Source organism: Alosa pseudoharengus, unplaced genomic scaffold (genome assembly GCF_046254945.1).
Source record: "Alosa pseudoharengus isolate Yale_2024_CS ecotype anadromous, Long Island Sound unplaced genomic scaffold, YU_APseudo_1.1 YU_APseudo_1.1_scf_16, whole genome shotgun sequence".
In the NCBI taxonomy this organism is placed as follows: Eukaryota; Metazoa; Chordata; class Actinopteri; order Clupeiformes; family Clupeidae; genus Alosa; species Alosa pseudoharengus.
In genome coordinates, this window is record NW_027468630.1 from 36713096 (window position 1) to 36740669 (window position 27574).

At 39.3% G+C, this 27574-nt stretch overlaps 1 protein-coding gene across 2 annotated transcripts in view; it reads right to left on the bottom strand.

The window, feature by feature from the left end:
- Positions 1–12765: 12765 nt before the first annotated feature.
- The window catches only part of LOC143126012 (apoptosis regulator BAX), a 36824-nt gene continuing 22015 nt past the window's right edge, over positions 12766–27574 (bottom strand). For both annotated transcript variants that reach the window (XM_076287931.1, XM_076287930.1), the window contains 2 exons: positions 17429–17533; positions 12766–13590 (listed from right to left, as the gene is read on the bottom strand). In XM_076287931.1, coding sequence (XP_076144046.1) covers positions 13492–13590; positions 17429–17533 — 204 coding nt within the window. In that variant the 3' untranslated portion in view covers positions 12766–13491. The remainder of the gene's footprint in view (positions 13591–17428; positions 17534–27574) is intronic.

Here is a 27574-nt window from a genome sequence, read left to right on the forward strand (position 1 = left end):
GGTAATCATATTGGTTGCTATGGTGGTTGCTAGGTTGACATTATGGTGTGGTTGCTAGGTTATTTCTAGGGTATGGTATGGTGGTGGTTGCTATGCTAAATAAGTGGTTGCTAGGGTAAGCATGTTGGTTACTATGGCTGTTGCTAGGTTGACATTATATTTGTTGTTGCTAGTTTATTGCTAGGGTAAATGAGATGGTTGTTAGTGTGTTCCTAGGCTAGATAGGGTGGTTGCTATGCTGGTTGCAGGATAATCATGTTAGTTGCTATGGCGGTTACTAGGTTGACAATATGGTAATGGTTGCTAGGCTGTTGCTAGGGTGATTATGTTGGTTGATATGGAGGTTGCTAGGTAGGAAATTCAGTAGACTAGGGGTGTACCCAAATACCCATACTAGCGTACTATATTGCAGGTAAGACACAGTACGTCACAATCATAGTTTACATTACATTACATTTGGCTGACGCATTTTTAACCAAAGCGACTAACAACATGGTATGTCTGAATACTTAGTAGGCATCGACTAGTAGGCAAAAAGTACCCAGATGGCCTACTACCTCCAAGTCAAATCAAGTCAAGTTCATTTATTCTTCTCCCTTGGGAGAAATGGTTTAGAGACGGGGTACTGCTGCACAGACAAACATGGAACATACAGAGATAACAATGTGTAAAACATCCAACATAGAAAAAGAATACATACTGTAGCTGGATAGGGACCAGAGTGCAAGAGGATCTGAGCTGTGTAATTCACTCTACCTAAATCAAAAGTACAGTGCTAGTACACATAGTGCAGTGCACAATAAAGTGCTGGTGCATATTACTGTAGATTGTTAGTACATATTAAAAATGCTGGCACACATTAGATTAAATGTACAGTTTTAGTACACATTTAAGTGCAGTGCACAATAAAGTGCTGGTGCATATTAAAGTGCAGTGCACAATAAAGTGCTGGTGCATATTAAATGTGCTGGTACAGATTTAAGTGCTGGTACATATTACAGTTGTGGTGCTTACAAAACCTCCCTACATTTGCTCATTAATGAGCTTGACTGACAATGGGACAAAGGAATGTTTGAACCGGTTGTGTTTGCATAAGGAGACCCTGTACCTTCTCCCTGAGGGCATTTGTGAATATTCATTGTTCAAAACATGGGAACTGTCATTTAGAATGTTTTTTGCCTGAGTGATGACAGCCTCGTCGAACAGTTCCTGAGGGTTAAGGGGGGAGTGACCCATAAATGCCCGCTACTCTGACCAGGTTGGGAATTTGTGATTTTGATTTTGACATTTAGGTTCCCAAACCAGTTGGTGATACCATACCGTAAGATGGGCTCTATTGCTGCGTCTGCCAGCTCAGGTCGCTGTCAATATGAATGCCTCTAGGTACTTGCATGAAGTCCATTGTACCATTGTACCCTATGTGGTGTAGTGCCATCTAGTGACAATCATCGGTGTAAAACGTCACACCCACAGGAAGTGAGCAAGTGCTTCCGATGTAGAAAACATGCAAAAACCAAGGCCGTAGTCATGATGTCAACATTGGGGGGGACCAAATCTGTGGTGGGGTCTGAGGGACCCCCAAACAGAATGCTTTCTTTGGTTATTGTCCGCGATTCACATTAACTAGGCTATCACGTATTGTAAACGTCGCCACATTTGATCACGTTTTGCCTGCATGGATGCGCGATTAAGTGCGCATCTAAATATAATATGCAAGATGCAACAATCATTTCTAAGAGGCCTATACACGGTAATTTCTGGCATTACTATAGCATATGAATGCATTATTTATGTTGAAAGACGTGAAAGAAATGACACAGGCTTGCACAAATTCATCATTTAAAATAAAACGTTTCACTTTCGCTATCATTGCGAGAATAGGCTACAATATATAAAGCGGTGGGCGGTGGTAGTGTAGTGGTTAAGGAGCTGGGCTAGCGTGCAGTAGCCTGAAAGTTGTCGGTTCAATTCCCGGCTTCCACCGTTGTGCCCTTGAGCAAGGCACTTAACCCCAAGTTGCTCCGGGGACAATGTGATCCCTTGTAATATAGCTGACATGTAAGTCACTTTGGTCAAGAAGTGTCTGCTAAATGTAATGTAATATGGAAAATGTTCCCTTTCAGTCTGATCGGCTCCAAACATGTATAGGATTTCCTTAGCCTGTGCTACACCTTTCCAAGAAGTTTTGTGAAAAGTGTTCCGGTAGCTTTTGCGATATTGTTGACAGCACTACCTCACCGCAGTATAGGGTGCAGTGTTGCGCGGGTTTGGTCACAAGCGGCCCGCGGTCGCCCGATATTTTAATCAACCCGACCGCAACTCGGACCGCAAATATTAATTAGGACAAAATTATACCCGACCCGCGATCCGACCCGCTTATTTACAAAAGGTGTGCTTTTGGTTATAGCCTGCATGCAGTGTGACAGTATAGGCTGTCTTTCTGTAAATCAAACTAATTTATTTGCGAAACTTTATGCAGTAGAACTACACGCAGTAGGCATGCAGGACATTTGCGCAGGAGAGAGAATGAGAATAAGAGCGCAAGCACGCATGCAACCACCAAGGATTAGAACACTAGGATAAGATTTGAAGGCCATGGACATCTTACATACATCTTTCTTTCGAAAACAGAAATGGTGAGGCAAGGTAGGCAAGAGAGATACATTGCTGGTCAAAACGTTATGACATGTTGCCAGGACACCGACCGTATGGACCACAGAGCGGTAGCACAAAACCAATACGTCTTACAAGGCGAAAACGCAGAAAGGCTAGATTCAGCGCTAGCTATCAAGGTAACCTCTATGATCTAGAAAATATGATTAGACAAATTAGGAAAGAAACTGACCAGGAATTGAATCGTAATGTTAAACTAATTACTTTGCAACCTACTCTTGAATTAAGATCACCTGAAAGCGTGGAAGTGAATGAATGTGTTGAAGCAGATGTTGAACAATGTGCAGGATTACTAAACCAGATCACCCTGACCTCAGAAATACTTGATGATTATTGAATGTGAATAAAAGAATGGATGATGAACCATAACTGCAAACAATGACCTCATAATAAATAATAAAGTGCGATGAATGAAATGTATCAGTACAAGTATTTTAGTAGCATGACTTTGTAAAGTCTAGAGAGTTATGTATGTCTCAAAACTGTGAAATGAGTAAAGTGCCTTAAACTGTTTAAATGAATGTATTCAGATTGCATTGTGTGAAGGTTAATGCCATAAGTGTTTGTAACCTGTAAGAATGTAATCGATCTCTTGATGACTGTAAAGTGTATGTTGCTAAATGTAATGTGTCACATGGTTATAATTGTCATTAAATATAAACTGTTTGTGTAACCTCTGGAAACTATTTGTAAACCTGAATGTGATGTATCATCTCCGAAATGTAACCCGGAGAAGGATGTGAATGCGTGTCATTTTAAATTGTTGGTTAAGATTAGTGACTTCTAGAATGTATTAGCTATTGTGAGAATACTCCCAGCCATATTCCCAGCTAACGTGAGAATATTCCCAGCTATATTCCCAGCTAACGTGAGAATATTCCCAGCCCTCGTGGGAACTTCTAGAAGTTTCTAAACTGTCGTGGGAAAATAGGATTGATTTGTCTCAGGAATGTGTGGGGGAGGTCAAGTCTACCTAGTATGAATAAGGGCTGAACTAGACAATCGGGGCTGCTTCTTCTTTTTTTCTTCTACTGCTACGTGCTGTTTGCTGTTACGCTTGATTGTCAGGATTCGTTGTCCGTACTTCGTTGAGAAACCGAGTGTTGGAACTTTGTGCCAGGCTGAAGCCGCGGATCGGAACTCCGCACCACCTGTTGCCGGGATCGCACTGTTACTCCGACAGTAAAGAGACTGCCGAACGACTATCAGCGGATTTTTTCCCTTTTTTTTGAGGACTTACTCTTTTTTATACCTTTTCCTCCATTTGTGGATTTACTATTGTATTCTCTTCTCCATCTGTGGATTACTATTTTTATTGTACTCTCTTTTGTGGATTTACTCTTTTTATATTCTCTACAACATTATAACCTGCAAGTGGATATTACGCCGCATTTTGTTATCATCTCCAGAGTGCTGAAAAGTAAAGAACTCATTTAACCTTGGCATCTCACTCAGTATTTTTTTGTCTTTTCTTGGTTTTTCTACGAATTCCAGCAGGAGGGTAAGATAACTGGTTTCTTCTGTGGTTATTCATCTGCTCTTTCTAAGACTTGGGTTAGTTGGACTTAGGTGCTGCTGGACGGTAACTAAATCTCCATCCTTATAAAACCTGAGCAAGAAGTAGCCTATAACCTGTGTCTCTAGATAAACTCTAGGGTCAAACATCTTCGCACGTTAGCCAACTGTTCGAGACCTAGGCGTAGTCGCTCCTTATTTCATAAACATCTCAATAAATCCACCACGGAAGCCTGATCAACTTCCAAGGGGGATATTTAATAATAGGAGTTTTGGGTTATCTGCGCCGCAGAGGGAAGTCGTGCGACTGTACTCGACAGTAGGTCCCTGCCATCTACAATAACTTCCAGGGAGGTATCGTAGGTTTTAACCGCTTAGGCCTGGGGTTACGTCTGAGAAACGGCTGACGTTGACTAGGTTCTGGGGGTTACCTGCAGGGGGCAACACAGTTAGCGTAAGAACTGGTTTATAATGCTGAATGAAGCACAAAGCTTTACTAAAGCACATCCACTGTTTAAAGTCACAAACACAATGAACTAAGCTAACTTTTATGCGCAAACCTATACATACCGGTAGATATGGCTGTGTAGTCTGTGCCATAACATTTATTCCTGCAGGCTGCCCGTTTTGGCTGTCATACTTTTAAATGGCTTCGCAAGAAGTAGGCCTATAGACCATAACTTGTACTACTGTCATCTTCTTTAAGAACTTTTCCCAATATTTCCCATAGCCTATATCGCTTTCCCTGAAGGGGTGTCTTTATTATTTTAACTCGCGTCTTCAGCTTCTTTACTGTTGACTTTACTGTATTGATGCTAGCCTTCTCGTGATTTTCTAAGTAGGCCTATTTGTAGAAAATATATATTTAATTCATTTTAACTGACCCGTCCGCAAATGACCCGAATATCATTACAATATTTTGTTTATGACTCATAACCGCGGGTGACCGCGGTCATCCGCGGGCAACCGCTTAATTTCGGGCAGACCGTCACCGCGCAACACTGGTAGGGTGCAGTAAATGGAAGCTTTTGATATCGCACGCCACTAACGAAAAACGGAAAATCACCAGGACAAACCACTCAGGGGTGTAGGCTACTCTGGAACCATAGGTTTGTGCGTTATTTACGTTTGATTACATTTCAGATACGTGTTGGTTTCCTGTAGGCCTAGTATAGCGCTTTATTCTTTCTTTATTTTTCTATGTTCGAATATTGGGGGGGACATTTTGGTCATATTTGAATATTGGGGGGGGACACGTCCCCCTCAATGTCTATGGTGACTACGGCCCTGGCAAAAACAAATAGCACACACATCAGATATGTACATTTGATAAATACACCACATGTATTTAAATACACCGAAATGTCATGGGTCGAGGACCGCAGGTGCTCGGGACTGCCATTGTCGCTTGCGGCTATATTTATACATGTTTCTTCATGTGATGCTGGAGTCTTTCGACTGATTCTAAATGAAATCAGGTCTGTGGCTCTCTAAGAGCCTTGTGGGTTGTATTTTTTACAGACAGTCCTACAGCTATCATTGAAGTTTATAGTCAACTCTGGTTTGAGTTTGACGGACATATCAACAATAACTAGAAAAGCATTTCCTGAAGGAAATACAGTGCATGAAAATGCAAAAATATGATGAGTTCATATGGTTAAATTATTTGCTTGGTAGATAAGGTTTACTATAGTTGGAATGACTGAACAGTTAAATAGGTTGATAATTGAAATGGTTACATTTTTAGGCAGATAGTTGACGATAACTAACAGTTGGAATGGCTCCAATGTTTACTAGTAGTTATGCTAACTATGTTAACAAAGATAATAATGCTAACCAAGTAACTATGCTAACTAGCATGTTAACAATGTTAAAATGTTAACTATGCTAACCTAGCTAACTTAGCTAACCTAGCTAATAATTTTTATTAGTTATGCTAACTATGCTAACTAGCATGTTAACATGCTAATTATGCTAACCACGTGACTTAGCTAACTTAGCTAATCATTTTTAGCAGTTATGTTAACTATGCTAACTAGCATGTGAACATGCTAGCATACTAACTATGCTAACCATGTGACTTAGCTAACTTAGCTAATCATTTTTAGCAGTTTTGCTAAAAATGCTAACTAACATGCTAACATGCTAGCATGCTAACTATGTTAACCATGTGACTTAGCTAACTTAGCTAATCATTTTTAGCAGTTTTGCTAAAACTGCTAACTAGCATGCTAACATGCTAACTATGCTAACCATGTGACTTAGCTAACTTAGCTAATCATTTTTAGCAATTTTGCTAAAAATGCTAACTAACATGCTAGCATGTTAACATGCTAGCATGCTAACTATGCTAACCATGCTAACTAGCTACAGTGGGTAGGAGTCATAGTTGATGACAAGTAACAGTTACAATGGCTAAACAGTTAAAAAGTTCAGTAGTTTAAAGGGTTAAATTGTTTAACCCTTAGAACCCGATTGACGCAAAGTGCGTCAAAAAACACACCCCTTCTTCTCTGTTACATTGCTCCGGAACGGTTCATCGCAGCGAGATGAAACCTTTATTGCACGACAGAGCAGAAGTGGGGCTTTCCAACGAGACTACACACTTGTCTGTACGATCAAGTATGAAAATTAAAAAAAATCATGAAATTAAATCAAATTGCATCATATTTACAGTCTATACTTCTCTGCGTTCACCTGCACACACATTACTCTAGTTTGAATTACTCGCGAACCCGGGCTTATAAAACCAGACGAAGTGACTGGAAAATAATAACGTCATGTACACAAACCAACGCTGCACACTCATTACTCTCGTTTGAATTACTCGCGGACCCGTGATCGCATAGATATGCCACGCATGTCAGATGAAAGAGGAGACTCAGAGCTATCATTTGATACCAAGTACATCCTTCTGGGTTATAAAACAGACAAAGTGACAGCAAAATAATAACTTCATATAGCTGGACTTACCCCACGTTTTTGTCTGTTCTTGTGGCAAAGCATGTTTATAATCCAATGCTATCATGTGTTTCTCTATGGCAAAGCATGTTCATATTCCGGTTTTGAGATCCTAGCAAATTCCTGCATGGCATCCAATTCAAGGCTCACATTGCATCCCAATTTGTTCAACAAATAAACACCTTTTTTGCCTTTACTTTGTTCATGGCAATGCAGTAAAAAGTTGAGAATTATTATGACAGCATACACACAGGCACGCAGGCTAACACATAACCTCGGGTCAAGTCAGGTCAGATCAGTTCGTGTCACAGATATGGAGCTCAGAAAGGTCACTATAAAAAAATGGCATTTATTTCCGTAAATCACACAGCAAATATTTCTGTAAATTGCTCAGCCCCAGAGTATCCCTCCAACATGGCAATTATATTGCCCGATTCAGGACAGTCTGCCCTACAACCACATGAAATGCATGTAGAGCTGTGAGCTTGCTATGGTGAGATACATGTCAAAATATAAGAATTTTTATAATACACTTTTTATATTTTAATTCTTTAAAAATCAAAATAAAATCAATGCTAGTATTAATACATGAAATTATGGCAGATCTGAATAGCCTAGACTCTCCTGAAAAAAACAATATATAATATAGCTGCAAGCAGCAATGAGGGGGCCAAGCAGTATAGCCCGGAGTAGCCACGGTGACAAGATAGAACTCAGCAGACACCCGGGATCAACAGGGCCGAGTATTGCCACCGCCTCCGCCAGCCAGCCCCCCCCCCCCACCTAATCACCCCAGCCCGTCCCATCCCGTCCTGCCCTGCCCTTCCCTTGCACGCACGCATTAGAATTAACTGGATGGAACATGTTGTCATCAGTTTCACATCAAAAAGTAAAAGATTGATATAACACATCAGCAACTACACATCAAAATGCAATATTGCTAATTGCAGCACCCCCTACAGGTCAAAGGTCACCATATTTTTTGAGCGTCCTCCTAATGGGGTAATGAATATATGTAGTAAGTTTGGTTATGATACATGGCAGGGTTGCTGAGATATGAGCTCACTTCCTGTTTGGCGGCTTCGCTGCAAATTTCGATTGGCTGTTACAGCCGAATGCTTCTGTCAATTGTTCCAGAAAGCAATATATTGATAGGTTATGGTCTGAAGATGGTCTGTGCCAATGTTGGTGAAGATCAGATGAAATTTGCGAACTGTGATAACTTTTTGATGTTTGTGATTAAATCTAACATGACGGCCGAATCAATTACGATTACATCACAAGTTGGCCTGGGTCGGCCTAAGGACCTCCAACAGTATTATCAGACACCACTAGTGCGTTTTAATTCTAAGCAAAACTGCAGCTACAGGCCAAAAAGCATGTTTCTTAATTACAGCGCCCCCTAGAGGTCAAAGTTCACCACATTTCTTGAGCGTCCCTCTGGTTGGATCCTGACCTCATGCACCAAGTTTGTCTTTGATACATGCAAGGGTTGCTGAGATATGAGCTCACTTCCTGTTTGGCGGCTTCGCCGCAAATTTCGATTGGATATTACGGGTGAACAGTTATAGTTCCGAAGACAAAACACCACAACTTTTGTGCGGCTTGGTCTGAAGATCATGTGTGTCAAGTTTGGTGACGATCGGACAAAATTTGTGACCTGTGAAGTTTTAGTTTCACTTTCACTTAAATCCAATATGGCGGAAAATCCATCATGGCGGAAAATGACGTCATAGGGTGCGTTGAACTCGGGTTGGTCCAAGGATTCCAACGGTACCTCATTTTTCAAAATCGGGTCAACAGGTCAAAAGTTACGTGCGTGAACGCACGTCCAACTTTGGCCTGTTGGTGGCGCTAGAGCCCTCGAGGTGCCGACATGAAACTTGGTGAAAGTAATCATGGGACTGTCCCTAATCAGTGTGCCAAATTTCACAACTTTTCACCAGACGGTTAATGGCAGAGGAAAGATGTTAAATAATAATTAGAAAAGCATTTCCTGAAGGAAATACAGTGCATGAAAATGCAAAAAATATGATGTAAAATATACAGAGTAAAAACAAACTATATTGGTTGCTAGGTAGATGAGGTTTAATATAGTTGGAGTGACTGAACAGTTAAATAGGTGGATAATACTTAACTTAGTTAACTTAGCTAATGTTTTCATTTTTAGTAGTTATGCTAACTAGCATGTTAGCAATGCTAACATGCTAACTATGTTAACCATGTTACTTAGCTAATCATTTTTACTTAACTTAGTTAACTTACTTAACTTAGCTAATCATTGCTAACTATGCTAACCATGTGACTTAGCTAACTTAGCTAATCATTTTTAGCAGTTTTGCTAAAAATGCTAACTAGCATGGTAACATGCTAGCATGCTAACTATGCTAACCATGTGACTTAGTGAACTTAGCTGATCATTTTTAACAGTTTTGCTAAAAATGCTAACTATCATGCTAACATGTTAGCATGCTAACTATGCTAACCATGTGACTTAGCTAACTTAGCTAATCATTTTTAGCAGTTTTGCTAAAAATGCTAACTAGCATGCTAACATGCTTGCATGCTAACTATGCTAACCAAGTTACTTAGCTAACTTAGATAACTAGCTACAGTGGGTAGGAGTCATAGTTGATGACAAGTAACAGTTACAATGGCTGAACAGTTAAAAAGTTCAGTAGTTTAAAGGGTTAAATTGTTTAACAGTGAAATATTGTAGTGAGGACTTTTATTTTGAAACAGTTTTTGGCAGAGGAAGCAGTTGAACAGGATGTGTAGTCTTAATAGGGCCAGTTTGTATGCTTAAAGCCTGAGACTGGCAGTTGATGCAGGTGGCCCGAACACCTGCCATAGGATTCAAATGGTTAAATTATTTGCTAGGTAGATGAGGTTTAATATAGTTGGAATGACTGAACTAGGTAGATGAGGTTTAATATAGTTGGAATGACTGAACTAGGTAGATGAGGTTTAATATAGTTGGAATGACTGAACGGTTAAATAGGTGGATAGTGTAAAAGGTTAAATTATTTACTAGGTAGATGAGGTTTAATATAGTTGGAATGACTGAACTAGGTAGATGAGGTTTAATATAGTTGGACTGACTGAACAGTCAAATAGGTGGATAGTGTAAAAGGTTAGCCTGAGAAACTGATAGGGTGCAGGTGGCCTGGCCACCTGGCCTAGGATTCTAATTGCTTAACGGCAGTCTTAATAGAGCCATATTGTATGCTTAAAGCCTGAGACAGAGTATATCGTTTAAAAGTTAAATGTAGATAGTGTAATGGATGTTGATAGACAGAAAGTTGAATGGATGTTGATAGGCAGATTGTTTAATGGATGTTGATGGATAGTTCAATGGGTGGATGAGTGAATTGTTTGAAGAGGATGAATGGATAGAAAGTTGGATGAAATGTGTCTTATATCCTTGTAGAATGGAGAAACACAGAGAGAGTTGGTCTAGTTCAGTAGAAAGCAGTTGATACAGGTGCAATCAGTTGAACTGATTCTTTGATGGGGCCTAGATGAACAGCTGGAAGATGATACCAGGTGCAAATCAAGTTAATTAGTCCATTGTGATGTCATCAGCCCATGTTAAGTCTATGGGGAAATTTTGAGTAGTTTTTAATTAATAGTTTAAAAAGTATAAAAGTTACAAAGCTGAAAAATACATAGCCCACATGTCCTAAGTAAGACCTACGCAACATAGTTTGAATGAAGTTTCTACGTTAAACGGTTGAAGCTGCATTAACTGCGTTAGAAGAAGACGAATAATAAGAACTAGAAAAGCATTTCCTGAAGGAAATACAGTGCATGAAAATGCAAAAAATATGATGTAAAATATCATACAGAGTAAAAACAAACTATATTGGTTGCTAGGTAGATGAGGTTTAATATAGTTGGAGTGACTGAACAGTTAAATAGGTGGATAGTTTATATGGTTAAATGATTTGCTTGGTAGATAAGGTTTAATATAGTTGGAATGATTGAACGGTTAAATAGGTGGATAATACTTAACTTAGTTAACTTAGCTAATGTTTTCATTTTTAGTAGTTATGCTAACTAACATGTTAGCAATGCTAACATGCTAACTATGTTAACCATGTGACTTAGCTAACCTAGCTAATCATTTTTAGCAGTTTTGCCAAAAATGTTAACTAGCATGCTAGCATGCTAACTATGCTAGCATGCTAACTATGCTAACCATGTGACTTAGCTAACTTAGCTAATCATTTTTAGCAGTTTTGCTAAAAATGCTAACTAGCATGCTAACATGCTAGCATGCTAACTATGCTAACCATGTGACTTAGCTAACTTAGCTAATCATTTTTAGCAGTTTTGCTAAAATGCTAACTAGCATATTAACATGCTAGCATGCTAATTATGCTAACCACATGACTTAGCTAACTTAGCTAATCGTTTTTAGCAGTTTTGCTAAAAATGCTAACTAGCATGTTAACATGCTAGCATGCTAACTATGCTAACCATGCTAACTAGCTACAGTGGGTAGGAGTCATAGTTGATGACAAGTAACAGTTACAATGGCTGAACAGTTAAAAAGTTCAGTAGTTTAAAGGGTTAAATTGTTTAACAGTGAAATATTGTAGTGAGGACTTTTATTTTGAAACAGTTTTTGGCAGAGGAAGCAGTTAATCAGGATGTGTAGTCTTAATAGGGCCAGTTTGTATGCTTAAAGCCTGAGACTGGCAGTTGAGATCCAGGTGGCCTGAACACCTGCCATAGGATTCTAATTGCTTAATGGCCGTATTATGATGTCATAATCGGCAATGTTAAGTCTATGGGGATTTTTAAAAAGTTTTTCTTTAATAGTTTAAAAAGTATAAAAGTTTCAAAGTTGAAGATATAGCAACCCGATCTGTTTGAAGACCTACGTTACAAAGTTTGAATGAAGTTTCTAAGTTAAACTGTTCAAGAGAAATTGCGTCTAGAAAAAGTGGTAAGCGGAATAATAATAATAATAAGAAGAAGTTGCCTAGGAAGAACAGTACAGTGCATTTTCATGCACTGTAATAAGAAGAAGAAGTTGCCTAGGAAGAACAGTACAGTGCATTTTCATGCACTGTAATAATAATAATAAGAAGAAGCCTAGGAAGAACAGTACAGTGCATTTTCATGCACTGTAATTAAGGGGTGTGGCTTTTGCGATCGGTCAATTGGCTGGACTGCTGTTGATTTAGGTCAGTCACTTTTAAGGGGGGTGAATATTTATGCAATCGCTTATTTTGCATTATTAATTAATTAACATTACTGTTTAGAAATTTGCTTTCACGTTGACATTAAAGGGGGGATTTTGTGTCAATTATTGTAAAAAAAAAAGCCACGTTAAATGGACAAAGATTGCATTTATTGAAGCAAGAAAAGGGAAAATATCCAAGGGGGGTGAACACCAACGAACAGTAACTAGCAAAGACGTCTGTGGTTCAGCAGTAACCTTCTCTCTCTCCCATTTGCTTCCTGCCTCTCATCACTGTCCTATCTCAATAAGGGCAAAAAGCCCCCATAATAGACAAAAACCTTCCAATTTTTTATTTAATCGTTTCAAATTGTATTTGTAGCTTTTGCTTTGAAAGTACTAGTATACTCAAGGAAATGCAAATATGGTTTAAACAATTCCTTTATTTCACTGTTTTTAATGTCCAAATCACTATTTATTTAACACATAATTAACAGAAGGTAAATTAGCCCCAGCTGAAAACATTGTACATACCACACATTTCATATTTCAGTACATATTTCACTGTATAACTTTTGAGTCATTGTATACTTGTGTCATAAGAGCAAAAGTCAAGAGTCTCCTCATGACAAGGCCATCTTTATTTATATCTTTACTGTTACTTCATCCTCTCTCCTCTTCAGGTTGGAAAGGTGGAAACATTGTTGGCTAAAGCATTTCTCCTATTTTGCACCACCTGTATAGAATCTTATATATGTTTTTTTTATTTTACTCCTTATATAAATGCATGGATAAGGCACTAGTATGTTTGCATCTATGATCTATTAAATAACTTAATGTGTCCCTGTTATTCAATTACCATTTACCACTGGTTCACAAAATAGAAACAGAACATTCATATATACAGTATAAAAATGTAAATGGACAGTCTATGGAAACAGTTCAAATCAAGCCATATTAATCAACATCTGCTGGTATCACATATCCTTCTGAATCATCACACTGAACGAACTTAAAATAAAATAAATACTCTTCAGCATCAAATGAAGGACAGGGTTTTCTGCATCAGGGCAAGTTTGACGTTTCCAGTGCTTAACCTGCCATCTTCTCCTCTTTGGACTTTGACTGCCAAGCTGAAGTACTCCTTGAATTCAACGAGTTCTCCTCCAATACGCCACAGCTGTGATGAAAGCCACAGCAAACAACAAGGAAACTGTACGCCATCTAGAAACACCATGGATAACACCCTCCTGAAAAACATGTAATTACATCAATTTACAGTAATCTTGCTTCCTAAAAGCAGGGGAATCATTACGTTCATCAATCCTGTACTGAATCTTTTATCAATCCTGTACAACATGTGAACTAAAACTAAATATTTAAATCGGCTTATCCGCATGAACATATAACCCCAAATCAGAAAAAGTTGGGACGCTGTGTAAAATGCAAATAAAACAGAATGTGAGAATATACAAAAAGGACACAGACAACATCTCAAATGTTGAAAATGAAAATTTGGACTATTTCATGGACAATATATGTTCATTCTGAATTTGATGCCAGAAACATGTTTCAAAAAAAGTTGGGATGTTTACCACTGTGCTGCTTCACCTCTTTCACAATTCTCAAAATTCTAATGCTTAGGAACTGAGACCAGAGTTTTGAGAATTAAATGTTGTCCCATGGATTCTGGAATCCAGTTCATTATAACCTCATTTATGAGTGGCACAGGTTGTTGGACAGCAAAATAATTGGTAGATTGTGTATGGAGGGGGGGTTGGAGAGGGGGTTTCACAACAGGTTATGCTTTGTGCCTAGTCTGAGGGGCCAGTAGAGAAAATGTAGACCTACAAAAGAACAATACTTGACAGTCAAAAACATTTAATTCCAATCTTTGAGGGACTGATTCTTCCTCAGTATTTAATCCTTCTCCAATATATGATCTGAGCAGTATTGAGCTTGATAAATCCCACTTTTCCCTCACATATCTAGTAATGCTGTGCTCATTCTGCTCTGGCCATGCATAGCACCCTGCTTCTTACAACTGGGGACATACCACTCTCCTGTGCAACAAAAACTCAAACTTTATTGTCTGAATGTTTGATTATCATTTTAACTGTTACAATCAATGTATGGCAGTGCATAGCTGCGGGTGACCCATCCTCTGTAACAGTTGCTACAGCTCTCACTTCCACATTAGTCCAACTTCTACAGCCAGACATAACCAGCTAACGTAGCCTAGCTTGTTTAGCTTTTTATTTTTACGCATCACGGCAAAATCGTCATGGCTATCATGTTGTGTATTTACATAATCACATCATTTCTGTCAAATCAAATGTGCATTTACAGAGCAAACCATAGCCAAACTTGAGTAGACTCCCCAAACAATGTTTTCTGTGCATGTAATATAAGTATAGTATATAGTATATACTCTTTTGATCCCGTGAGGGAAATTTGGTCTCTGCATTTATCCCAATCCGTGAATTAGTGAAACACACTCAGCACACAGTGAACACACAGTGAGGTGAAGCACACACTAATCCCTGGCGCAGTGAGCTGCCTGCAACAACAGCGCCGCTCGGGGAGCAGTGAGGGGTTAGGTGCCTTGCTCAAGGGCACTTCAGCCGTTCCTACTGGTCGGGGTTCGAACTGGCAACCCTCTGGTTACCATTCCGAAGCGCTAACCAGTAGGCCACGGCTGCCCTTGTAATGGCTACTTAAGCAAGTGTGGTGAGGGGTGGGCCCCCGGCAGCAAATCAGCTTTATTTGGAGTTGAGCGCTTAGACCATGGCTCTCTCTGGCAGCCACAGGCACAAATAGAAACAAATTATTTCTTAATTATCCACTTCACTATCCAACGTTACACAAATACAAAATCAGAAATTAGGAATCTGGAAGCTTATAGTTTTTAACGTCGGCATTTTAACACTTCTTGGTTCATAGGAAAAAATATCTATGGGAAAAATGAAATGTTTTTTTCTGCAAATACATTAAAAAATATAGCCGCAAGCGGCAATGGCGGGCCCGAGCACCTGCGTGCCGCAACCCATGACATGTCGGAATCCAACAAAGAACCGACGTGGTGCATTTGTGAAATGTACATATTTGATGCGTGTGCTACTTGTTTTTGTATTTTATTTTCTGCCACATGTACTTGCTTGGCCAGGTGGGGGCGCAATGCAAGGCAGGCCCATTGGGTGTCATCATAATCATAGTATATATTAACCTGAGAAATTTCAGACCATTCATTTTAAGCAAAGAACATTTCTGATACACTTTTTGGTTGGCCAGATGGTGGCGCTATGTTAGGCATGCAAATTACACATGTGAATATCATCACAATAATGATATCCAACATTTTTGTAAACTTTCAGATCAATCACTTAAGGCATTGTCCATTTCTGGCACATTTCCTGCTTGACCAGGTGGTGGCGCTATGCCAGGCAGGCCCATTGGGTGTCTGGATATCATCATAATCATAATATCTATTAATCTGAGAAGTTTCAGCACATTTATTCAAAGCATAGAGCATTTCTGGCACATTTCCTGCTTGGCCAGATGGTGGCGCTATGCTAGGCTTGTGAATAAAGAATGTGAATATCATCACAATAATGATATCCAATATTTTATAAAGTTTCAGATCAATAACTTAAGGCATTTTCCATTTCTGGAACATTTCCTGCTTGGCCAGGTGGTGGCGCTATGCCAGGCAGGCCCATTGGGTGTCTGGATATCATCATAATCATGATATCTATTAACCTGAGAAGTTTCAGACCATTCATTCAATGCACTGTGATTTATGACACATTTCCTGTTTATGTGGTGAGATATTAAAATCATATCAAATATATTACAACATTCAAAAATACCTTCACAATTTAACATCAGCGACATCTTGGCATAATGTTTGCCAAATTTCAAATGAATCTGACAAACCGTCTAGGAGGAGTATGTTCAAATTGATCATGTGACATCAGTATAATTGTCATTCTTTCTGTTGCCAGTTGGTGGCGCTATGCCAAACATGCATTATGGACATGTGAATATTATCATTGACATGGTCTTCAATGATCTGTGAAATTTAAAACATTTCAAGCCATGCATGGTGAATTATGACACATTTATTGTTTATGTGGAAGGGTATTAAAATGAATAATTTCGCCATTTCGTCAAATTACAACATATCGAATAAAAACTTCACAATTTATAATCAGGAACATCTCGGCATCATGTATACCAACTTTGACATGAATCGGATCAACCGTCTAGGAGGAGTACGTTAAAATTGATCATGTCCACAACGCACAAAATCTCAATTACCTCACTTCCTGTGGGCGTGGCTAATGGCATGTTAATACAAAAGTTGTTTGTTTTTGGGAGTTACATACACCCACCAAATTTGGTGTGTGTATCTAAAACTATATGCCAACCACAAGTCACTGTGACGTAAGGGGGCGCTATGGAGTTCCTGGGCAACGCCCGGTGCCAAGCTTTTATCCCTGTCTATTCACTGTACCACTTGATGTGTGTGCTAAATTTCATACGTTTTCGATTATGTTAACCACCTCAAAATATTTGCCAACCACGGGATCAGTCACCTAAGGGGGCGCTAGCGAGTCCCTGGGCCACGCCCGGGGTCAAGCTCTTGTACCTAACTGCGATGCATGACACCTGACGTGTGTGCCAAATTTCAAGAGTTTTCGACCATGTTAACCACCTCAAAAACAGGAAAGCAAAAAAGTGGAATAACAATAATAATAATAATAATAATAATAATAATCCTTACAAAAACAATAGGGCCTTGCGCCCTTCGGGTGCTCGGGCCCTAATGAGCGAAACAACATAGAAAACCTAGGCTTTTGGCTTGGTGAGTTATAATGTAATTATTATTTTGTCTTGTCACAAACTGTTGTCCTGTAAAAATGTTGCTACTGAATCAAAACACTAAAGCACAAATTAAGCAGACTACAAGATATCGCTTACCTGGTGCAGCAAGTTGTGCACAGGTTGTACCATTGGTGGCAGTGAAGCAAAATTTTCAAAATAACATATTTCCTAAGGAAACACACACACACTCAGGAAACATACCCATCCTCCCTGCTGGCGGATCCAAGCTGAGATGTTTTCCCTGATAAACTGGAGTACCCAGCTAATGATGTGGCGAATGATTTCAAAGTGGTTTTGAGTCAAAGCCTGGGGAGGGATGAAAAGAGACAACAAAGTGCTGAAGTTTAGGAACATATAAATATTCAGTACTTATACCAAGCTGTAATGCATTAAAAAAACATGGGTCTACAATATTTCTATACTCCATACCAATTACAATTCAATAAACATTTATCTCTTTCACTCATCTATTTAAACACATTCACATTCATACCCACACAGACACATACACAAACGCACACTGGGTGTGCTTTTTACATTGAACAAGTTACAAGTTAAACTAAATACTAATTTAAATCAAGCTAAACTTATCTCAACAAAATGTACAATCCTAGAATCTGATCTGAAGGACCCAAACATTATGGGTTTCTCTAAATATACATACTGCCTTTAATGCTAGACAAACACCTTCTAGAGTGTTCATTGGATTTCTTTAAAAATTGGTGCAATATCATTTACATACATTTACATTTATTAATTTGCCGGATGTGTTTATCCAAAGTGACTTACAGCAATGGAATAACATTTAAGCTATTAGCATTTAAGCAATTTAACATTTAAGCTACAGAGCTACAACTACAGCAATATAATAACATTTAAGCTATTAACATTTAAGCATTTTAAACATTTACTACAGTGCAGAGGAGACTATAGCTAGGAATTACCACTGCATCTGTCAAAACTAGTACTATAGGAGTACCTATTCATTAAGTACTAGTCAAAGTATGGAGGAGAAGTGGTAGAAGAGGAGGTAGAGAGGATGTAGAGCGAAGCGAAGAGGGAGACATGAAGAGGGGGAAGAGTGTAGTAAGTCTATATAGTGTGTGACGTTGTCATAAGCGCTAGGAGAGGAGGTATTCCTGGAAGCGTTGTGGCTTTAAGAGTTTTTTGAGGATAGAGGAATGCCCTGCTCTGATGGAATTTGGCAGATTGATCCAGCATCGGAGGACCCCAGATAAAAAAGTCTGGATTGTCTTGGGTGTGGAGGTGGCAGTGCCAGACGACACTACTTGGATGAGGGCCGCATCCAAGGGGTAATATACAAGCCTTTATGAGAGCACTTAAGTAAGTGGGTGCAGACCCAGCAATCACTATATGCAAGCATTAGTGACTTGAATTTGATGCGGGCGGCTAAGAGAAGCCACTGGAGCTCAATAAACAGCAGTGTGCTCAATGAACAGCGGGGTCCACACTGGCCGCAGTGTTCTGGACCATCTGTAGCGGTTTTACCACAAGCTGGAACGCCTGTGAGGAGGCTGTTGCAGTGGTTTAAGCGTGATATAACCATGGTCTGTAGTAGAAGCTGAGTGGCTTGTGGGTAAGGTATGTTAGACCTTAGACACGCCCAAGGAGGCCATGATTTAAGTTCATTCATTCTGATCAATCCCAATGCAATGTGAACATCTCATACGTTTATGTTTCCTTTTATAAGATAAAGTTATCCCAACTACATATCACCTACACTGATATTAAGAGGAAGGTCAGGCCTTCTGCCTGTTTGAGTTATGTTGAGCTGAGGCCTTTGCCTGAATTTAGCCAGTGCTATTTTTCAACATTGTGGAATAGATCTGGCCGCAATCTTTAATCTTTAATTTTGCTATAATATATAATATTTCTGATTATCACACCATAGCTTTCTCCCCACCCAATTATAATAGTTATCACCGGAAACACTTTATTTTAATGTGTCGCTGTTACAGTGTACCTGACTAATTAGGTACAGTGGTACAACCTGTGTAACAACATGTACTATCAGGTACTATCATTGTACTTACATTATGTATTTGTGGGTACCTACATATAGTTGTTACATTGTAATACTGAGTGCTTTTACAAAACTTTGCCAATTTGCCTAAATTTTCATCAGAGGCAAAGAGCTGACCTGAGACCTGCTGGATGGGGTAAATCTGGTCATGATAGATTTGATATACAAACCATTCTTAGCTCCAGTCAAGGCCTCATTGTCTTCAGTGTATGCCTGATGGATGCTACTATCTGCTACTATACCGCAACTTACTTCCGTGATTTGGGAAAAGCCCGTAAAAGTCCTGGCAGGAAGCGATTACATCAAAATTTTTTGGTATATCCAGTTTTTAATATTTTTTTCCCGAAGTGTTTACAACTTAGTGTTAACTAATAATTGTTGCAAACTGGTACTACGAACAAACTATTAGTGCATTCCTGGATGTACATCCTTATGCATGCTTCCTGCCAGGACTTTTATGGGCTTTTCCCAAATCACGGAAGTAAGTCGCGGTATAGTAGCAGATAGTAGCATCCATCAGGCATACACTGAAGACAATGAGGTATACACTGAAGACGTAGCGGTATAGTAGCAGATAGTAGCATCCATCAGGCAAGTCTTATTTAAATAAACTCCTGGTGTATTTACAAACTTTTCAATGCCTCATTTTATGAGTAAAGAACATACTGTAGAAGTTTCGTACCATTCAGGGCATTATTAGTGGGGTAATTTACGAGATAAAAGTTGGTACCATTACAACTGCAGAAACTCATTAGTTTCTGACAGCGCTACTCGACCAGGGTTCGACCAAGGGAAAACAGGTTCTGGGAGGGTGTTTGGCTCGGGGTCATGGTGCAAAGGACCCTAGGGTGAAATTACTCCGAACCATCGCTTTAACCACCTCAAAAAAGGAAAACGCTCTGAGACAAAGTTAAAATCAGAATACTCGTAATAATAATAATAATAATAATAATAATAATAATAATAATCCTTACAAAAACAATAGGGCCTTGCGCCCTTCGGTGCTCGGGCCCTAATAAATGATAACAACAACAATAATAAAATACCAATATTAACAATAGACTCAATAAAATTGAACGGAATACAAATAAACATAAACCATAAACATATACTGACCACAACTCTATAAGAAGGAATTCATTATATGAGGTAAACAGACATGACTTTAAATGTCTTTTGAAGAACCCAAATCATTCCACCAATGAGGGATCACACAAGAGTCTTGATTGTGAAGGACCACTTTATAGTTTTAATGTATGCTGTTGATTAATAAAATGAGCATGGGTTCTCACACAAATTTCACAAATAATTCTGTTTTTTGTATGTGCTTTAATGTCATTTGTATGTGAATTTGTGACCGGAAATTCTATGCACTTGTAGTATTGAAATTTGTCCTTCTGGTGGCATGGTAGTTTGCACAAGGGGATACCAGTCTCCATTGATGGGGTCAATGTCAAGGTGGTAAGCACCTACAAGTACCTGGGTCTCCACCTGGACAATAAACTGGACTGGTCAGGGCTCCAGACTAACTTTTTGCACTGGTTGCACTGGTGCGCCTAACTTTTTTTCTTAGGTGCACCAGCACAAAAGTTAGGTGCACCCAAATTTTCAACCACATCGCATTTAACACCGCAGCAGGTTCACTTTTTATCCTAATTACTGTCCTATATAGGTTGTCCTATGACTTATGATTTACAATTCTACAAGAAAAGTAACTTAATGAAGTGTTGGTGCTTTAAGTGCTCCACTGAGCTGAAATTTAAACTTAAAACATCTCAAGATGAATCAAATAAAAATAACAGTGAGCAAATTAACAGTGCACGTCTTTTAAGGGCTTCAAACTGCACATCTCATGGCTCAATGTCTTACATACTATCCTTCATGATCTTTAGGCCTTGGCTAAACCAGCTCTAGCCAGGCTAGCATCTTCCATATAAATGTATTTGAGCACAATTTAAAGAGATGTTCCAAGTAGCCTGGGGGATTTTTATGTGATTTTGCAATGATGATTGCAATAATCATTTGACAGCCCCACAATGCAATTTACTTTTTAATTTTAGTATTTTTAAATTTTCAATAAGAACATCACTATGGTTAATGCAGTAACGAAATGGTAGGCCTATTAGGCCTATTATAGGCTATTGCAATGACTTGCAATGCTCGATCTAAATGTGTCCATTCAATTCACCGTACACAATGACCACAGTTATACATTCAGGGAATATTCCAGACATCCCAACCTGCAAAAAGCCATTTCAGGGAGGTATCACAACCCCCCCCCCCCCAAAAAAAAAAAAAAATAATAATAAATAAAAAAATAACAATACTAAAAAAAAAACCTTTAACCTACTTAGATACTGAAATACAGATGAATATGTTTGTTCAATAATGTCTAGTCAGTACACCAAATAGGGAAGGCCTATAGATAGTAATTGTGAAAATAAAATATGTAGATCTTGCAGTTTGGTCTTGTAGCCTTGGCAACTAGCCATCTAGTATAGGCCTGAATAATATGCACATGAATTGACACTAGTTAAACTCACCTCAACATGTTTTTTGCAATCATTTAACCCACCATGGGCAATGCTAACACTGTTACAAACAGTGCATCGTGCAAGACTAGGCCTATCATTATTTTTTACTCTTATAAACAAGGGTACACTTTGAAATGGGTCTTACATTTTCCTTTTTTTGGGGTGACTCTCCTGTTCCTAGATACACTGAACTGATTTAAAGCTAAAGATTAAAAGCCCGCCTACACTGAAAACTGATTGGTTGATTTAGCGAAACAGGCCAATCAGGATGCTCTATGTCTTGGATGCGCTCAGACACACGCGCCACCCCTCTCTCTCCCCTGTCGTGTGCGCGCTACACTCAGACGCACACGCGATTTTAGGTCTCCCTCTCACGTGCGCGCTCTTGATCGCTCGCTATAGATTCCGGGAGATTTTATCTAATTTGCGGGCGTCAGGGAGTCACCCGGAACTTCCGGGAGACTTGGGATGTCTGATATTCGGGCTTTAAATGTAACAGCGATATTCAGTTTGCGCCAAATACCGGATTAAATTGATTGATGCCATCAGAATGAGTTTACACAACTTGCGCGCAAAACGAATATTGCTGTTGAAAACCGGGTTACTCCCTGCATGTAACTGCGGTCAATGACGCACTCCTTTTCGGCGATATCTGTATCTCTGTCGTTCGGGAAGGCCTTGTAGGCCTATGCATTGTTCGCAATTTTAAGACGTATTTTCATCTGCAATGACTCCTATAAATTTGGCGCAAGTGGCATTCCTGTACATCGGATTTACGTTCAAACTATTTTTCTGGTGAATAATTATTTCGGACTGAACTTGGTGAAGGGAAGTTTCACTAGGCCTATCGTAGGCAACGATAAACTTGATCATCATCTCGGGCTCGTCTGATCGGTTTGCTACTGCCAGCCGCCGAAAGGCAGTGGGGAGAGGGGACATTTATCTCGGCCTATGTGACCACACTGTAATGCAACTGCATCCACTCTGTTTATCTGACGGGTCTCTGACCTCTCTCTCTCTCTCTGCAGCACACGCAATTTACACACAGGCACTGGGCCACGGCCAATCAGAGGGGAGGTCCCGCCCTTCACTATCTGTGATTTGTTTAAACCACGATATTGGCCAAATATGTGTCTGTTATTGATCCAAAGGTAGAGTTTCAATGTGGACAGTTTTTCCTCTCTCGAATAGCTGGTCGCACAGGTGCGACCTCCGATTTTTTTTAGTCGCACTTTTGAAAAATTAGGTCGCATATGCGACCAAATTGGTCGCACTCTGGAGCCCTGCTGGTCAGCCAACACTGACGCACTGTACAAGAAAGGGCAGAGCAGGCTGTACTTTCTGAGGAGGCTGCGCTCCTTCAATGTGTGCAGCAAGCTCCTCAGGATGTTCTACCAGTCTGTTGTTGCCAGCGTCCTCTTCTATGCAGTGGTATGTTGGGGAGAAAGCACAAAGAAGAAGGATGCGGGGCGACTTGACAGGCTGGTAAGGAAAGCTGGCTCTGTAGTGGGAGCTGAACTGGAGTGCATCACTTCAATATCTGACAGAAGGACTCTGAACAAACTTAACATCTTGGACAATGAGTGTCATCCACTCCACAGCACTATTGTTAAGCAGAAGAGCCTGATCAGCTGGAGACTCCGCTCACTGCCTTGCAAAACAGACAGACTGAGGAAGTCATTCATCCCCAGGGCCATTGAACTATTCAATGCATCACTTAAGGGAAGAGGAGAAATAGACTTCTCCGCATAGTCTGTCTGCCTCTTCACCACCTCCATGTCTTGAGCTGTCTGTCCACTAGCCACTTTACCATTGTCTTTTGCCTCACTGTTTGCGTGCTTTATTAGCACATATGCACAACCCCTCCCTCCATGCCACAGCCAAACTGTGACCACACTTATACCTTTCTTAATATAGTTATTTATACATAGATATATAGACTTTATTCTTGTACTGTTGCACTGTTTGACTTACTCATTTGCACCATCACCATGACACTCATTCACAAAGAGCACCTTACCTTACCTTACGCACAGAGGACCACAGGCTCAGTCCTTGCTTCAGTCATTGCAAGCGCACCTGATTGATTAATTACCCACTATGTGGATACTGTTTTTTAGAATTAATTTAGATTAAGTTTTATTTAGTATAATTTGTATTTTAGTATATTCTTTATCTTCTACAGTCCTTATTGCTTAGTTGTGTTTTTTTTTATTATATACTTTTAATTACTTTTTCTGCTGTTAGTGAATGTTGTGTGTGATGTCTGTATGCTACTGAGACCTTGAATTTCCCCTTGGGGATCAATAGTATCTATCTATCTATATTTCTATCTATCTATGAGCTTTTAAAAGGTAGCTGGTGGATGTGAATGTGGTACGAAGCTGTGCTTGAACCTATGTGATTTTATATGGCGACTTATAGTCACGTGTGACTTAGATATGAAAATATATATAATTGAACATGTTTTTAAATGTTAATTCATATTAACTGACATGAACCCTACATGAAACATTACCATCTACAGCTGCGAGAGAGCGCTCTCAAATGCACAAGTTCTGTGCACTTTCAGTCAGAGATTAGTGCTTGCACTATGCCTGAAACATACGTGCATACCTAAATCCTCAAATTATGGCCGGAATTCTAGGGCCTCAGATTCGGACAAATAAAGGCCAGTAATAATTGCCTACATTGTTTCGATTTAACTCATAAAAGAGCTCTTCTTACTATGTTATATTGTTGGTTGGTTTAATATTGTTGCCGATGAAAAGTCATTGTCCTACACCATGAGTCTCCAACACCATCGCTCTCAAGCTACCAGTCGCTCGCCGCCCCCTTCTGAGTTTGCCAGAGGCTGAAGCAGTAACCTACATTTAAACACAATTGTTGCTGCCAGGCATCAGCCTACGAATTTCATAAAAAAAGTATATAATGCAAAAAAATAACTCAGGTTAGGCTATCGTAGACTTCTTTGGCTATATGGAATAAGGTTTCCATTACAGCACAGCACACATTCAATGAATGAAAGTGGATGCCTGATCTCAGCACTTTGACACTTTTAACTAGATGAAACTTAATAGTGAACCATCAAACCCTTACAGATTTCAGTGGTCATCAGTCCCGATATTTAGCAATATAATCAAAGAGTCCAAATGTAAATTAAATCGAACATCTTCTGCTTTTGATAGCCTACCGATATTCTTTATCTTCTACGGTCCTTATTGCTTAGTTGTGTTTTTTATATTATATACTTTTATTACTTTTTCTGCTGTTAGTGAATGTTGTGTGATGTCTGTATGCTACTGAGACCTTAAATTTCCCCATGGGGATCAATAGTATCTATCTATCTATATTTCTATCTATCTAGTTGGCATTACATCCATGCGCTTAACGTTTGGACCGTATACCATAATTAGAAAATTGAAATGCAATGTAATTGAAACATTTATAAAATTGTATAAATGTTTCTATTCATTCTATATTCCGATAATGTTCTATATCATACCAGCTATGCTTTTTACAAATATGTTTTTGATGGAAAAGTGGTGTTTAATTAATGCAGCAACAGACCACGAATGTTCGCCTCTGTTCAAGGCAAACTGAAACATGTTTCAAATCGATTGCGAACGTTCGCCTATGTTTGCGACTTTGAACGCACCCACTTGTCGTCTTTAAGTCTCGGTTGCTACCCTAGGTAACCAAACTATATACAAAGCTGGCATAATATCTTTAGACTGCTGACAAACTGTTTTATGCGTTCACTGAACAAAGATTATGAAAATTAAACACCACTTTTCCATCAGAGACATATTTGTAAAAAGCATAGTTGGTATGATATAGAACATTATCGGAATATAGAATGAATATGAACATTTTCTTCAAAAACACAGATAGAAATGTAGCTCAGTCAGTAACAGGTCACTCTATGATGCAGGAGACCGGGGTTCGTTTCCTGCTTGCTGCAGCAATTTTGAAGGTGCATTTCTCACAGCTAAATCAAGCTAGATAGATAGATAGATACAGTAGATATATAGGGCCCTATCATGACATTCTAAAGTGCATCGTCACTCGTCAAAAGTCTATTCAAATTTAGTAGGATGTCCAGTTCACATTGGGAGGGGTTTCGCTATCAAAAGTGGGGTGCATGGCGTAACAAGGTGTTCCTAGGTCTTTTAATCAGTCATATGGGTGTGTTTGGGGCGTAACATCATTTTAAACCAATGAGAATGACATATGTCATTCCCTTTAACGACGCAACGCGCGATATGTCAAATAAATGCATCGGTATTTTGGCATTCAACGGCGCATTTGAAGGAGGCTGCTTGCGAGACCGTATGAAATAGTCATTCTTAAACCATGCATTACTAAAACCTAGCATAGCCTTCACGCATTTGCACTCGTCTATTTAAACTCATTGGCAAAGTGAAACTAACTTCACCAAGGAGTCAGTCAACGACAAGACAGTTATATGCAGTTACTTTCACTATTGACTGACAATAGGTTACCACCGAAAGCATAGGCTGGAAAAAGCAACACTTACCCTAATATTGCTCAAATGACTGAATAAAACATTTATCCTGCAGAGGAGTTGCTTATATCTCGTGACAGTGCATCTTCAGCTGTGCTCCATACGTGTCTCTCGCCTCTCCCCTAATCACTTTTAACCGTCATTACCAATTTGCAAAATGATGGTGAATAATTACTCATTATGAGATGTACAGTATTTCGTAATATCTTTGTTCTAATTATGTTTCCCATTGTAATCGTGCAATTTGTAATGCTTTGCATGGACGTGCACTGGTGTGCGTTCATGAATGATAGAAGGATGGTGCGTGCACCTGCCAATATGACTGTTGACATGCGCTCTTAAAATAGCATATGAACAACTAGCCATTGACTTCTGACCAGGTTTAGGTGGTGTATGATAGCGATTTTTAGACAACGCGCTAGGCCCCTCCCTAGGTTGTTAATTGCCAACCCCTGGGCGCAATGCTTAAAAAATAAACGTGCAAAATACCGAATTCAACTTCACGCGGGTGAAAAACGAACTTTACGCCATGCGCTGGTGACCCAAAATACAGCCCATAGAGATAGAAGGCCGGGCTTGTGGAGCAATATGCTACATGGTCCTCGCTTTAGATTGGGGGGCTGCAAAATTTACTACAAATAGGTAGGAAAGGTCTTATAAGTGTATTAGTTATCCACTTCTTTGTCTTATACACCATTAACAAGCATTAACAAGCTGCTTGTTAACACTTACAACTGTTAACAAATATGCTTGTAAGTAACTTAAAAGGCTGCTTACACTTACAAGCTGCATGTTAACAGTTAGTTAATGTTATTAAAGGATAACAATAGTTAACTAACTGTTAGTAATGAATTGTTAACTGCTTATTATGCACTGTTAATACCTAATAAGCACATGTTATTCTAAAGCGTTACCAAAATTCCAATATGCATTGAATGCAAAATAGGAAAGACACAACCGCCATTATACAAAGTCAATTGCGCTGGAGTGCACAATAGGGGCCTAAAGGTAAATGTAAGTCAATATGAAAATAATGTATAATGTATATTGTAAGTAAGAGATAATGTTCAGAATGCTGGTCATCATCGGAAAATAAGTCCCGACTAGGGTTGGGCGATGTCCCCTAAATTGGCATTTGACGATGTGTACAGTAAAACATTGTGATGGACGATGATATTGTCGAGGGGGGGTCTAGTAAACACTAATTAATACCATATGTCTGTACAGAAATACATTTATAA